The sequence below is a fragment of the Plectropomus leopardus genome, chromosome 12 (genome assembly GCF_008729295.1).
Source record: "Plectropomus leopardus isolate mb chromosome 12, YSFRI_Pleo_2.0, whole genome shotgun sequence".
Classification (NCBI taxonomy): domain Eukaryota; kingdom Metazoa; phylum Chordata; class Actinopteri; order Perciformes; family Serranidae; genus Plectropomus; species Plectropomus leopardus.
The window spans coordinates 15,214,435-15,228,521 of NC_056474.1; the positions used below are offsets into that span (position 1 = coordinate 15,214,435).

General features: G+C 41.6%; 1 protein-coding gene across 1 annotated transcript in view; it reads left to right on the forward strand.

Annotated features, from left to right (window-relative positions):
* gpc1b (glypican 1b) overlaps positions 1-11,355 on the forward strand; it is an 84,253-nt gene extending 72,898 nt beyond the window's left edge. The window contains exons 6-11 of the mRNA XM_042497184.1: positions 1,646-1,811; positions 1,985-2,115; positions 5,865-5,993; positions 6,325-6,458; positions 7,182-7,357; positions 7,831-11,355. Of these exons, the coding sequence (XP_042353118.1) occupies positions 1,646-1,811; positions 1,985-2,115; positions 5,865-5,993; positions 6,325-6,458; positions 7,182-7,357; positions 7,831-8,039 (945 nt within the window). The 3' untranslated portion in view covers positions 8,040-11,355. The remainder of the gene's footprint in view (positions 1-1,645; positions 1,812-1,984; positions 2,116-5,864; positions 5,994-6,324; positions 6,459-7,181; positions 7,358-7,830) is intronic.
* The last annotated feature ends 2,732 nt before the right edge of the window (positions 11,356-14,087 follow it).

Sequence of the window (14,087 nt, forward strand, 5' to 3'; positions counted from 1 at the left end):
CCTTGCACACTCCCTTCCCTCACGCTTCTCCCTCAACGAAGAAGCATTCGTCTGACTCATCCCTGGCTAATGAGTGGTAGGGTAAAGATGGGAGGAGGGGAGAAAAGGAGGGCAGGAGTGAGGATCTGACTCATGTCTCATATGACTTGAGATTAGGCCTGGGAATGTGGTGCGGTTGTTGCTTTTCTGTGTCACTTATTTAACTTTATAAAGTCCTCCTTGTGCAACTGGAAATAATTACCCAATTCTAATGATCTCTCTTATACATCGAAGATGCATTTACTAATTGAGGCTTTTTATGTATTTCTTTTAATGTAACTTAAAGTTTAGAGTTGAAGCAGTGTCACAATAAATTGCTTTTCCATATATAGATCAAATCTTAATCTTAATGGTCCTTGTGGGGAAATTTGGTTGATACAACCATAAATAGCCATTTGGATGGATACAGCCAGCCCCCCCCCCCCCACACACACACACACACACACACACACACACACACACACACACACACATACAAAAGAGACTAGAAACAGAACACAATGAAGTGTATTTGTACTTTACAACCCCATTACCAAATTACATCAAAGCAATATGCGTCAGGGAAAATCTGAAAAGACCTACGAACAATAACATGCACACACGATCTACACTATGAAGGACAACTGCTACAGAGGAGCTGCCTTTGTTAGTGCTGATTATATTGATCAAGGGACAAAGCTACTGCTAGTGGTCTGCAGATGATTATTTATATGTCTAAATATGCCAACTATCTATACCAAACTGCTGACGGCTCTGCAGAGTGTTCAAAGTGCCTCTGATATGTTTTCCCACCTGATCCTTATTGTGCTATTTCATCTGTATATTTGTTAAAAGCTGGTCTTAACTGTGACTTTGCTGTTGGAAGAACTGTTTCCAGGAAAAGCATCAGGCTGGCCCAGATGTCAGCTTAGAGGAGCTTTGTATGCGTAGCTGGGCTCGTTGCACCTCTCTCTCTCTCTCTCTCTCTCTCTCTCTCTCTCTCTCTCTCTCTCTCTCTGTCTCTGTCTCACTATCTCTCTCTCTCTCTCATACACTCACACACACTTCCTGAGGTTTTGTATGCATAGCTGTACTCTCTTGTGAACAGAGCTTACTGGTATTAACCCAGTTTCACTTTTCACGCACCAAGGCCCTTTCCTGGGGGAGCAGCCTTGTTGGATGGAGAGAGAAATGGAAGGAGCAGGAAGGATGGAGTGAGGGACTGAGAATACTTGTATGAATGTCAGGGCCTTTTCATCGCATGTGAAACAAAAAGCGAATTCTCCCAAAGTGGTTTCCAAGGAAACTGTGCTGAATGAGAGTCTGGTGCAAACTGAAAAAAAGGTCACCATGGGAGGTGACCTCCCACGGTTCTGCGACTGTCATTGTCTGGCGAAGGAAATTTCCATCTTCACATCTTATTAACACCGAACAATTTTGTCTGACATATTTATCTCTCCTGTACAGTAACAGTCGGTCTTCTAAGAGCGAAAGTGGTCAAATGTACAGTTTGATCAACAGCCACTGTCATTTTTGTCTTTTACACTATTCAATCATATATGCTTGACAAAACAGTAATTCGTCATCCAGGTGGTGTGTGTTTATTTTTGTCTGTGTCCTACCCCAGGTGCAGCTGAGCCAGGAGTGCATGAGGGCCGTGATGAGGATGACTTACTGTCCCCACTGCCGCGGCATGGCCTCGGCCAAACCTTGCGCCAACTACTGCAGCAATGTCATGAAAGGCTGTCTAGCCAACCAGGCTGACCTCAACACCGAGTGGAGGCATCTGGCCGGTGGGGAGGGCACACACATGTTCACACATGCCTCCAATTCAGCCATATGTCTTGCCCAAACATTCACCCGACACATGATGCTGCTTTGTGCAGTGAATACAGCACAGTCATTCTACCAGCATATGACACATTTCCCACTGTCTTCACGCTAACTGTACCCTCTGTCTTTGTAGAAACAATGATGCAGGTGGCTGGTCGCTTTGATGGCCCATCTGGTGTGGACAGCGTGGTCCTCTCCCTCCCTAATCGCATATCAGAAGCCATGTTTACTATGGTGGAGAATATAGAGACCATCAACAGCAAGGTCAGAGCACACACTGGTACACACATACAGCTAACTGAAACACACAAACAGCTATTACTACACACAATTCAATGTGAGGTTGTGAAAAAGACATCAAATGATATTGTGAGTTAATCCACAATGTTGTAAACATCAAAACCACCATTGCCATTGAATACCCCTCGCTGGTATGATAATATTTAAACAGTGATGACCACAGACTACATTTAAACTGTACTTTCTGATGTCTGCATATGGAAATTCACTTGTGAGACACAAATTAGAGAGCTGTGCTTGTAACATACGACAACGTCATTGAAGCACACAGTATTGGTAGGGGTAATGTTCTCCCTGACGACAAAAGTCATCATCAGTCAAATTACCCATTAAGTTGATTATTAAAGCAGTTCACTCTGCGCCACAACTGTGACAATTTACTAATGGAGGAGAACACGCTTGTTCTGCCATAAAAGCTTCTTCTGAGAGAAACGAATGTAGCGGTGCATGAGGTGCAGAACGTAAGCCATTTGTTCACTAGAATCAGAAGTTACAACCAGTCAGGGCTCATCTCTGTAAAACAGCTGTCAGTGATGTAATTACTGCTCGTGGACTGCGGTCAAACTGTCAAACAAGGCAGTACTGATCAAATATGAGTCAAGATTCTTTATTGCATATTTCTCACCTCAAATGTTTTCAGGAACATATTTTATAATACTGTTTAGCTGTAAAATGAGAGCCTTTGTGACCTAGTGGCCACGTTGGAAACAGTGGACTGAAGTACCACGCTCTGCTTACCAGCTGGAACAACTTTCTTATTTCGCAGCTAAACAGTACACTAAAATATGTTTCTGGAAATATTAAAGGTGAGACACAGGCAATGTAGTAAAAGAATCTTGATTCATATTTGCTCAGCTCTGCCTAGTTTGACAGTTTGACCACAGTTCACAAGCAGTATTTGAAATGATTGACAGTTGCGTTAGAGACCCCTTAGCTCTGATTTTTTTTTTTTTTTTTAAATTTTACATGCAGTAAAGCCATTGGGAGCACTGCAGGGCAATAGAGAAGACAGGGGAATGTGATTTTTTTCATCGATTATCTGTCTTATTTAGTGCTGTGTGAATATAGTTACAATGGCAGCAAATATGAAAAGAAGTTATTTTTTTACAATAGTTACCAACTACAGCTTTAATTAAAGTCTGATGTTGCCCCACAAATTAAATAATAATCCAAGCTGCTGTCACACAGAGACATACAGTTTAATAACTAGACACTGGTATCGGATACACACTCGGTATTGGCTGATACCCAAAGCCCAGGTATCTGTTTTGGGGTTGAAAAAGACAGGTTGGTGCAGCCCTACTGAAAACCTGTTTTCTTGCTTCTTTCGGCCAGGTGAGCCTATATATATACACACACACACATACACACTGCTAAAGTTGCATCACTTTTAATTTCATTTATTTTGTTCACAAGAGATTTCAGTATTTGTGTCAAGTGGGTGGGACTCTGTCGGAAAAAAATGTGTTGTCAAGTGCTTTCACGCACCAATCAGGATTTAGCAACACTGGAATCAAAATGAGATGACAGTTGTGTGATGGTTTGCTTATGTAACCAGGCGACTGTCAATCAAATCTGTTCAAAGCACACCCACATAGTCCCGCTGAAGCAGATTAGCTGATTGTTGCTTATTTAGTCATGAATATTTAATGTTAAAGAGAAATAGTTTCAAGGGGCTTTAAAATATTCATATCACACTCGGTAAAGCAATAGAAGCAGGAGTGAGGAAGTAAAAAATTTGGGTGCAAACTGAGACACACATCCAGGATCCATCATTTCAGACACTGTTTTCCCCTCTCACTGTATCACCCTATTGCCCCTTACATTCATTTTAATGTCCAATTAACACCTATCCCACCACTCATTGATGGGGTTGCAATGCTCCATATATCTGATTTAAAATAAAAGGATGTGAGTCATGACAGAGCCTGCAAGCCGAGCGTTTACTTCACTGTTTAATGGTGTTTGAGCAACAGTTTTATATGATCTTAAAAGGCACTTGCAGCAATGGAAATCTGACTGAGTTGTCTGGTGAAGGTGGAAAACAGTGTGGATGCTGAGAGGAAAGACAAAGCTTCCTCTGTGCTGGTTGTGCTGTTAAAGCTCCGGGCTGGCTTGAGGTGTGCCGTAGCCTGGCGAACTGCCTCTGACCTGGTTCAGTATGGTAATCACACACAGCTTCAGCTTCTGATCTTCATCTCTGGGGGAAAGTGCTGTGTTGATCCCATTGAAGGCAATTCATGTCTGCGCTCTAGTATTATGGTAGACACAGTGTAGGACAGATTATCTCATATTTACATAATCTGTTGACAGCAAAAGCCATATGTTGTGTTATGTACTTTCCTCATAGAAATATGAGAAAGATAAAGAAACTGTGGTTCACATCAGGAAATGTGCTTGAGGTCAATCTGACACTCCCGTTGTAACAGAATCGACACTTTGTTTTTATGTCCACAACGAGTAATGCTGACAGACATGAGTAGAGGCTTAAAACAGGATTATTTTATAGTTATGTATGAAGGTTCAAAGGCTTGAAGCCCCTCTAAGCAGGCCAGATTGGATGACAGATTGACTGCAGTCTTACTATATTCCCTGGGCTCCGTTTATAAAATGTAAGCCCCATAGGGACATGTAGTGCTTTCTGAGCTGTGAATCATTCTGCTGCAGCGATGCTGTGATTGACTCTCGGGGTCATGCTAATAGCCATTACCACTTGTCGCTGTTGGCTTTCAAAGGTAGAGATTTGTGTGTACTAACATGCTCAAAGGTTCTTCATGCACTTCTACAGAAGCTGGTCAAATAAAATGTTTTGCTGACGCAGTCACCATGTGTCTGGGTTTATTGGATTCTACTCAAAGAGTTGGTTTCAGCCGCATCAGATTTCAGGCTTGTTAACACCAACACCAATAAAGAGTATGAACTACATATGGTAGGAAAAAAATGTTTATAGAGAGAGTCTGAAGCCTTCAGTTTTAAGTACTTGATGAATTAGATGATAAGCACTTAAATCCATTTTGTTTTCTGCAGTGTTTTTCGATATTTGAGTAAGCTAAACATGTTAAGAACAAAACTGAGATGATTCATTTTCTCTTTCAATGCGTCTGATGTTCTCCGAGAGTTAGGTGCTATAAATAATCAATCAGTATATATGTTTTAATAGTGCTCCTAATGACAAAAATAGAAAATCTGTTTGTGGCAGCAGATGTCTTATTCATGGCGGGCTGCCACAAATAAATAAATGTATGGGAGACCTTGAAATTGTGTTTTCGTCACCTTAGAATGAGCCATTAATGTCTACGTGGAGAGTGGGTCCCCATCCACAAAGTCCTCCATGTTGCACTGCAATATTTCTACAGCGGCTCAGAAGTAGCTTAACTGGCCTCCACAGTTAGCAGCCCCTCAGTGAGGAGCACTCTGCAGTTAAATCAGCCCCTGCTGAAACCCTTCTGAACATCTTAAGTTATCAGAGAAAAAAAGGGGAGCGCAAATGTTGGGCAGGCATCATTGATTTGTAACATGAAACAGCTTTTTTCAGTGTTTTTTTGTGTCTGTTTGTTTTGGAGAGGAACAGACCTCTGCAGATTATTCAGCTCTTGGTGAAGACCTCCTGAACAATGAACACTGAGGGAATCCTAACCGGGAGTTGATGCCTAGCACGTGGGAGAGGTCTCTATTGTTTGTTCATTCATTTTCTTCGCTTTCTCCTGCCTCAGTTGTTCCAGGCGTGTGGAAACATCAGAGAGGGAGGAACCAGCAGCACAGGACTGGATGACTTCATGAAGCGAGGGAAGGTTACGGTAGAGGACAGGTTGGGAACCAGCTCAAACAAAATGGACAAACTGGTTAGTATTTACCCGACTGAATCCGTGTCCTTGTTATTGCTCTCTGACGGTCCAATCTGGCCCATTCATAGTGAAGGTTTATGACGCAAGAGCCATTGCTCATCATGGGCAATTAAACTCTTTTTGCTGTTCATTTCACCTTTACACAGACAACTATGGGGTGATTAGATGGGAATGAATGCTTGGATGGATGAATGAGTCAGATGACTGAGCACTGCAGTTGGTTATTGGGGATTTTTTTTCTTACTCTCCTGTGTGAGTGCACCGTCATACTGCGATTTTGAACAAAGAAGAAAAGCTCACGAATTTGCTCTCGTCAACTCTGCCTCAGGTGTCTGATGTAACCGTGAGACTGAGGGACATGCAGCCGTACTGGGTTTCTCTCCCAAATCTTCTGTGCAGTGAAAGAATTCCCACTGGAACAGGGGCCGAGGATAAGTGTTGGAACGGCATGAACCGTGCCAGGTAACACACATAAATCACTAAAGAAATGTATTTCAAAATATGATAGAAAGGAACAGTAAATGACATGACATCTTACAAGATGACAAGTACTGTGAGTTACTAGTAAGATGATGAAACATCTTTTTTCTTTTTTTTTTTTAACTTTTCTTTTTGGAATACAGTCAACTGCATTTCTAAACTGTTGAACAAGAAGTCCCAGCCATCAAATACCTTTTCCATTTTTACACATGAAGCTAGAATGAGTACATTTTGAAAGAAAACTTTTTTACAGTATTCCACTTACAAACAAAAACTTGAATATATGCTTAAGACATCCATGCTTAGGTCAAAACACTGTGGGTTTGTGCTGTTTTGCCTTGTTTATACTGGTATGATCTGACATTAATAAAAGGAAGTGATAAGCTCGTGAGCATCAGATACCGAGTTTGTGACTTCTCTTTACTCGTGCTGCTGTCATGCAGTGTTTTAGCTCATTACAGAGAAACATGTCAATGTTTTTATGCCTCTGATCTGACGACAAAGGTCAAGCTTCCATTGTCATTCTTGTCACCTAATGATGATGTCTTTAGAGAAACTGAAACCTCAATGCGCCTTAATCCTTTCACTGCCACGTTTTGCCACAGTGTCCACCGCCCAGGAAGTTACAAGTCCCAGATTAACTGTTTTGAAATGATAAAAGATTTCAGACACTCTGCTTCACCTGTAAATGTTCATGTGTGCCAGGTACCTTCCTGAGGTGATGGGTGACGGCCTCGCCAGCCAGATCAACAATCCTGAGGTGGACATTGACATCACCAAACCAGAAATGACAATACGCCAGCAGATAATGCAGCTGAAGATCATGACGCACCGCCTGAGGAACGCTCTCAACGGCCAGGATGTGGACTTTCAGGACACCAGTGAGTACTTTTACCATCACAGCCCACAAGTTTGTGAGGAACATTCACACAAAACTTCATGCCAGATGACTCACTGATGATTAAAAGTTCTAGATTAAAGGAAGTAACTCTATTTCTGTTCATCTGAGGAGGCAGCACACTTTTTTTTTAGCTTATAAAAACTCCAGGAAAAAAGCAAAAGCAGTGCATTTGGAATTAGGATAAAGGTATAAAAATGCTTGGCCTAAATTAAAGTGCCTTTTTGAATCACTGTCGTCCTGTTTTGTACCACATCATGTAAGTAACACAAGGTGATTCGTATCCGTTTTCTTGGACCTGCATCTGCACAGAACCTGATATTTCATGTGTTTCACAGTACGTTTAATATGTATGAGTGTTGTTCTAATATGTTATTTCTATGAATACTTAAGCAAACACCACTTGTAAATTGTATATTGTACAGGTAAATTCATGTCCCGACCCTCTATCTACAGGTGATGATGTCAGCGGTTCAGGAAGTGGCATGTGCGCCGACGACATGTGTTCCCGTGGCCCACGCCTTGTCGCCCCTGTCACCGACCGACCCATAATCTACCCATACCCGCCAGAAAACAAGGAGGTGAAAGCCTCCAGCGCTCACCAGAACCTCCCCTGCGTCACCATTTACCTGCTTTCACTGCTCATTCTGCTCCTCCGGCGATAATTGACGGCAGAATTCACCGACTGGGACTGAGTTTGGGACACGGAGGATGGGGGGAGAGTCTGAAAGGGGAGGGAGGAGAAGTTGGGGGTTAGTTATTTTGCCAAAACTTAATAAGTATAAGGAAACAAAAAAAATCACTTGGACGGACTTCCTTTTGGTTTTGGATTAGAACAAAATGGAATTGCAAGTATTCATAAATGTTTTGCTCTTTTCTTTTATTTCTTGCTATATTATGGCACCATTAGAGCTGGTCTTTTCGCATCTTCTAATGTTTTGTTTCTGGTGTTTGGGTTCTCTGAGATTTTAGCTGTACCTAAGACATGTGTAAGGCTATATTGCTAACAGTATGTTGGTGTTGACACCACGGGGAGAGGGAGAATGGGGCTTTGCAGCGGTGCTCAGATACATATATTCGTTATTCCCCTCCCTTGAAAACAGCACTTGTGTTGAGTAGAATTATTTATTTATCAGTAACTCACAACAGACCCCAGAGTGTTTTTCATCACTTCCCGATATTTATAGAAAACATACACAAACCACAAACGAAATCTAGTATTGATGACTCCTAAGGGAAGATAATCTGGACAGGACGACCCACCAGACCTCTTAAAGCATTAGGCCTCACAGTATCATCACACACACACTCTCACAGCGAGGATGCGAGCACTCCGCGTCAGCACTTTTTTGCCATTTCATCATGTAAGCTGCAATAACAGCCATGATCACATTCACGCCAGCATGATCGTCTAATGGGGAGTAACGTGACCCGTCACTCCATCCATCCAAACTCATCCCTATATTCCCCTCGCTCCCCCCTGCTGAGGGCAGATCTCCCCCTCTCTCCAGACTCTGCTGGCTGCGTAGGATCACCTCGAGAGTCTGGTGTAAGCAAAACACATGCTGGGCCGGGCCAGGTCTCAGATGACAGCAGAGTCCCACTATAGAGCACCGTATGTGAAACGGGGGGTTTAAGATTGCCGTCCCAGCAAAGGATTGACAGTTGGGGATTTTGTGTAGCAGAACAGAAAAGTACACAGAAGCAGAAACACTGCTGTCATGTAGCGCTTTTTGTTTTTCTCCAATATTCTTTTTATGTGCACAGCAGAGCAAAAATATAATATGCATAATTTCGTGTGCTCCCTGCAAAGGCCCACTGCTCCTGTGATTAGCGTCATAATTGCAACTAGCAGTGTCATGCGTTTTTGTCTGATTGCAGCAATGATCCATATCACAATGAAATCCGCGCCGTGCATGTCTTTGAATCGTACTATTTGTATGGCAGACACAACAGTGTACATATTTTTTTGTTGTTTTCTAGAAAAAAACAATAGCCAATTAGGTATCAAAATTTTATAATGGCCAAATCATTGTATGCTATAACTCTTACTTCATTCATCTGTCATAGCACATCCATATCTGCCTTCCATTTTCTGCAACTTTTCTATATCAGTGCCTCTTTTTCCCCTCACCCCCTACTCTCACTACCCGTCTCCCGCGCTCATCAGTTATAATGACCTTTAAAGCGTTCCTCATGCTTCTACATGGTGGCAAGGCAATATGACAATGACTTAGTGCTTCATTATGTGTCGAACCTTACCGGGAATGTTGTGGGAAAACAGTGTAAAGCTTTTTCTGATGAGAAGCTTGCTGGGGAAAAACACATACCAGATTTTAATTCAAAGAAATGTCAAAGCTGTCATTTAATAACGCTGTGCACAGGAGGATGGGACGATGCTTGCATGTGTGTATGTGTGCAACTGTGTCTTTGATTAATAGAGCAAAAGAGGGACGGGCGATGGAGCCCTTATGAATCTTGTTTGGATGGAAATGATATGTATTAAAAATTATTGGAGTAGCATTGTCTGACTAGTGCAATTCGCCTGACAGCAACAGGAGATTAACATAGCTCATTTTTCAGAAAATGTGATTTCAACCTGCTACTGTAATAACTCCCAATCTGTATTAGTGGTATCTTTGCTTGTCAGAACTGTATGTGACAGATACATTGAATTTAGACAACAGAAATGGACATGTTTTAAGATACATCATTGCTTCAGTTTCACACTGGAACAATCCACCGTGATTCATATTTTGAAAAAATAGATTTAAAAAAAATGCACCTAATAGCTAATAATATTGCAGAACAAATGAATTTGTTGGGGGCCATGTCAAAATTTTAGAAATACATCTGTTACACTTACTGCTCTGAAAATGGTTGATGCTGTTGGCATAAGTGTTACCTGACATGCTACTTTGATATTTTCTTTTTTTTCTTTTTTTTTGACTACGTGCTTAATTAATGAATGCTATGTTTGCTGTGTGTATGTGTGTCTGTGTCGTTCTGTTAGTCCCTGCTTAACTGCCTGTGACTGCCTTTGACACTTTGTCTAGGGTTGGGGTCCAGTTTTAGATTCAAAAAGAGTTACAATAATATAAGATGGTCCAGTGGGGGAAAAAATACACATTTTGAACAAAGAACAATTAGTTAGAGCACCACATGGGTCTTCTTTTTGTGACCCTGTAGAAAAATCTGAATATGAATGTGAACGTCTACGTTAAGCCCTGTAAAGAATGAGAAATGACTCCAACTGTGATGGTGACATTCCAATTCAAAGACGACTTGCGACTCACAACTTCAGTTTCAATGACTGCCTCACAATGTCATCGGCTGAAATTTGCACAACCCCCTTCTCTCCTCCTCCACCTTTTGATCTAATTAATTTGTTGCTCAAAGTCCCCCCTCCCTTTTATAAAAACCTGCACTTTTATGAGGCCAATAAATGGCATTGTCTGCACAAAGACATCACAAGATGGTCGATCAATACACGAGTCAACACCTTCCAGAAACGACTATTGATTGGGGATGTGTGTATGCAGATAGATATGGCCCAGCAAGACGTCTCTGGTTCAGCTGTGGTGAAACAGTGTGAAAACAAAGCCCCCTGTGAGTGAGAGAGCAGGCAGGAGAAAGGTTTGCCCAGAGTGCTGATCTCAAATCAGCTAGTGCACCTCGATCCTGCCCTCATTCATTAGGTGGCAAGAAATGCAAAGCTGGTTATCCGGCCATTTTAAGACGGCTTTATCCTACACTGAGTTGAACACCGGAGGAATTTCTTAAAGGTGCCAATTTATGAGGAAAAAAGTACTTTTAATTCTCTTGTTTTTATGTACTTTGGTTTTGTTGTTATCAGAAATCTATGGAGAGTTTGTGCTTATGGTGAAGATAGATGCCAGAAAGAGGTTGAAAAATACAAATGTCTCATTTGCTGTTGTACCTGAAATCTTGTGTCAATTATATACATTGTAAGATTTTCAACATGCCTGTGTCCTGTTTCTTGATAGTGTGTGTGTTTCTGTTTGTGTGTTTTTGACATAGACTGAAAGGATGGATAGCGTGACAGCTCCCTTACAGTGAGGCCAAAGCGTCTTGATTGCCCCCTGGTGGCTGGCTGCAGTATAGGTCATAAACCCTGACCTCCACCACGTAAGCAGATGGGACATGATCCAAACAAAAAGATCAAAGTAAATATCAAAGTTTTATTTTTCCAAGGATGGTTTCTGTCACTTTGGGTAGGTCTCATCACTAATGTAACAGGTCACTTACTATATCTTTCAAAAATGCACATACAACAGTTTGTATGATATCTAACTAATTAGCGCCCCACAAATGATGTTGTCACATTATGTACTTAACATTAAGTTACATGCTTAATATAGAGATATGCAGGTTTGACCCATCCACCACCCCAACCTGCCCCCTTACTGAGAATTTCCCTCTTTACACTAGTTTCTTATGGAGCATTTCTGAGGACGAGGTTGTGTACAAATTACCTGCTCATGATTACATAGGTTATATATATGATTTCCGGTGCATTACTCTTCTGAGAAACACATATACAATGCACGAGAACAGCCAGGTGTTCATTTTTTTTAATAAATTTAGTTAGTGGTTGTTTGGTTGGTTGATTATTTTAGTAATTTGGTGCTGTAAAAGGCGTGTGATGTCACATTTAGCTGTGTGTGTAGACATACTCATGATCATTGTGCTGCTCATGATTGTGTCAGATGGGTGTATGGGCAGGAACTCAATACTGCAGCTCCACCTCCCGATCACTACTGTTTGAACTTTAAATTTAAAGCGATAGTATCTGGAATACTTTGTCTTCATTTTTGTACAGTGGAAGTAACTGCAGATGCGTCATCCCTATGCATTCCTGTGAAAGTTGCTCAGTGGTGCATTAAACCATTAAAGTTTGATTTCCCATGTATCAAAAACCCCCCGATTTTCCACATCAATGGGTCGATGGAGCAGAAGCACTAGAGAATTCGCCGGCCAAGTAGCTAACTACCGCCCACTGAGCCAAAGACTTGCGGTTCAGCCCTCCACAATCCTGAACAGAGATAAAACGATTGAATCGCACAAACTTTTTAGACTTTGAAAATGTTATCAAACTGAATAACTGAATGGATCAAATCTCTTTCCCAGTATAAGTCTATGGGAAAAAGTCTTTTGGGCCACATGGCGTCACGTAGTTGTAGTTACACAGTTTGGTCACAATGTCAGATTGGCTTTCAAGTCCATTGCACGCCCTGGGGGCCTGTGTTTGACAGAGCAAATGGAAATGATTTTGTTTTAGATAATATCTGGAGGAACTTTAAAAGGTTTTACACTCTATTTATAAACCCCATTAACTTGCATAAACAACTGTCAGATCCATTGTATCTTTGTAGGTTTCTTCGGAAAAAAATGCTCTTCTTCAAAGCATCCATTCCATATTCCTAAATTGTTTCCCAGAGCGCACCGGGGCACACTGCCACCTAAAAAGGGCCAATGCACTCCAGTGATGATGTCAGAGGTGACAGCTGTTGCCTAGTGTTACCACACAGGGAAAGACAGCCACATGTTCAGAGCACACTAAGTGCTTTGTCTTGTTTCTGTGTGTAGACAATGGGATGATCACCCCCTTCAGATGGTTTTAACAAGGTGTACTTGACCATGATCCTCCGGGAAGCTGAAATGCCACGCTTCACGTACAGCTCTGCTGTGTACAAAGTGCTTCCAATATGTGAACAGAAGCTGAGGACTTTGGGGTTTTAGTGCAGAGCTGCACAATGTTTTCACGTCTGTCATGAGGTTACAGATTATAGGAGTGAAAAAATGAGAAAAAGGGCAGAAATATTAAACCAAGAGTATGAATATTAAAGTATGTCACAACAAAAATCTCAAGGGCCATCCTATCTGCCTCTAAACAAGTGCCAAAATACACAGAGTCTGTCCTTGCAGGTCGACCTTCTTCACACCAGCGTCTGTTTGGTGTCACAACACAGGGACTTGAAGACAAACTATGTCCGAATAAATTTCAGCTCTCAAACTGTTTTTAAAATCAGTGTCAGACGTAATATATTTCTAGGCAATGATATGGTACATTTCTCTCCCAACAGTGAGACAATTGTGTTATTCAATTTCACTGAAATTATTAGTCATCTCTCTGCAGTCTCTCCTCAGTAGCTGCTCCTGTACACACATACAGGGAGACACATTCTCAGCTATCGATTGTGTCTGAAGCTTTTCACCTTCTCCCGCACTCATGCTTGCACACACACACACACACACACACACACACGTTATTCTCAGCCTTTTGGCTCTCAGCTTGCCCTTTGGTTCACAGCACTTTTATGAGCGACTGCTTCGCCAAACCTTACATGGTCTCCGTATTTGAAATATCAACTCAACAGGGCAAAACACTTGTCAATAAAATATCTTCAGCTCAGTGTACCCTGAAGTGCCTTTGCCTTCAGGCTCCATCATATCTCAAGGTAAAATGTGACCAGGATTGTGCACTTAATATCTCATGAAAACCATTAAAATGTATTATTCTTAGAGATGTAATGATGTGCTTCATAAAATTTCGAATACATTTCCATTTCAGTGTGAGAGCATTGCTGAATTAGTTAAAAGAAATCCCTGGAGGACTGGGGGAGATTGGCTTTATGTCTTATTCTCTCCTCTGCAGCAGGTGCCACAATAAACCTATCAAATCTTTAAAC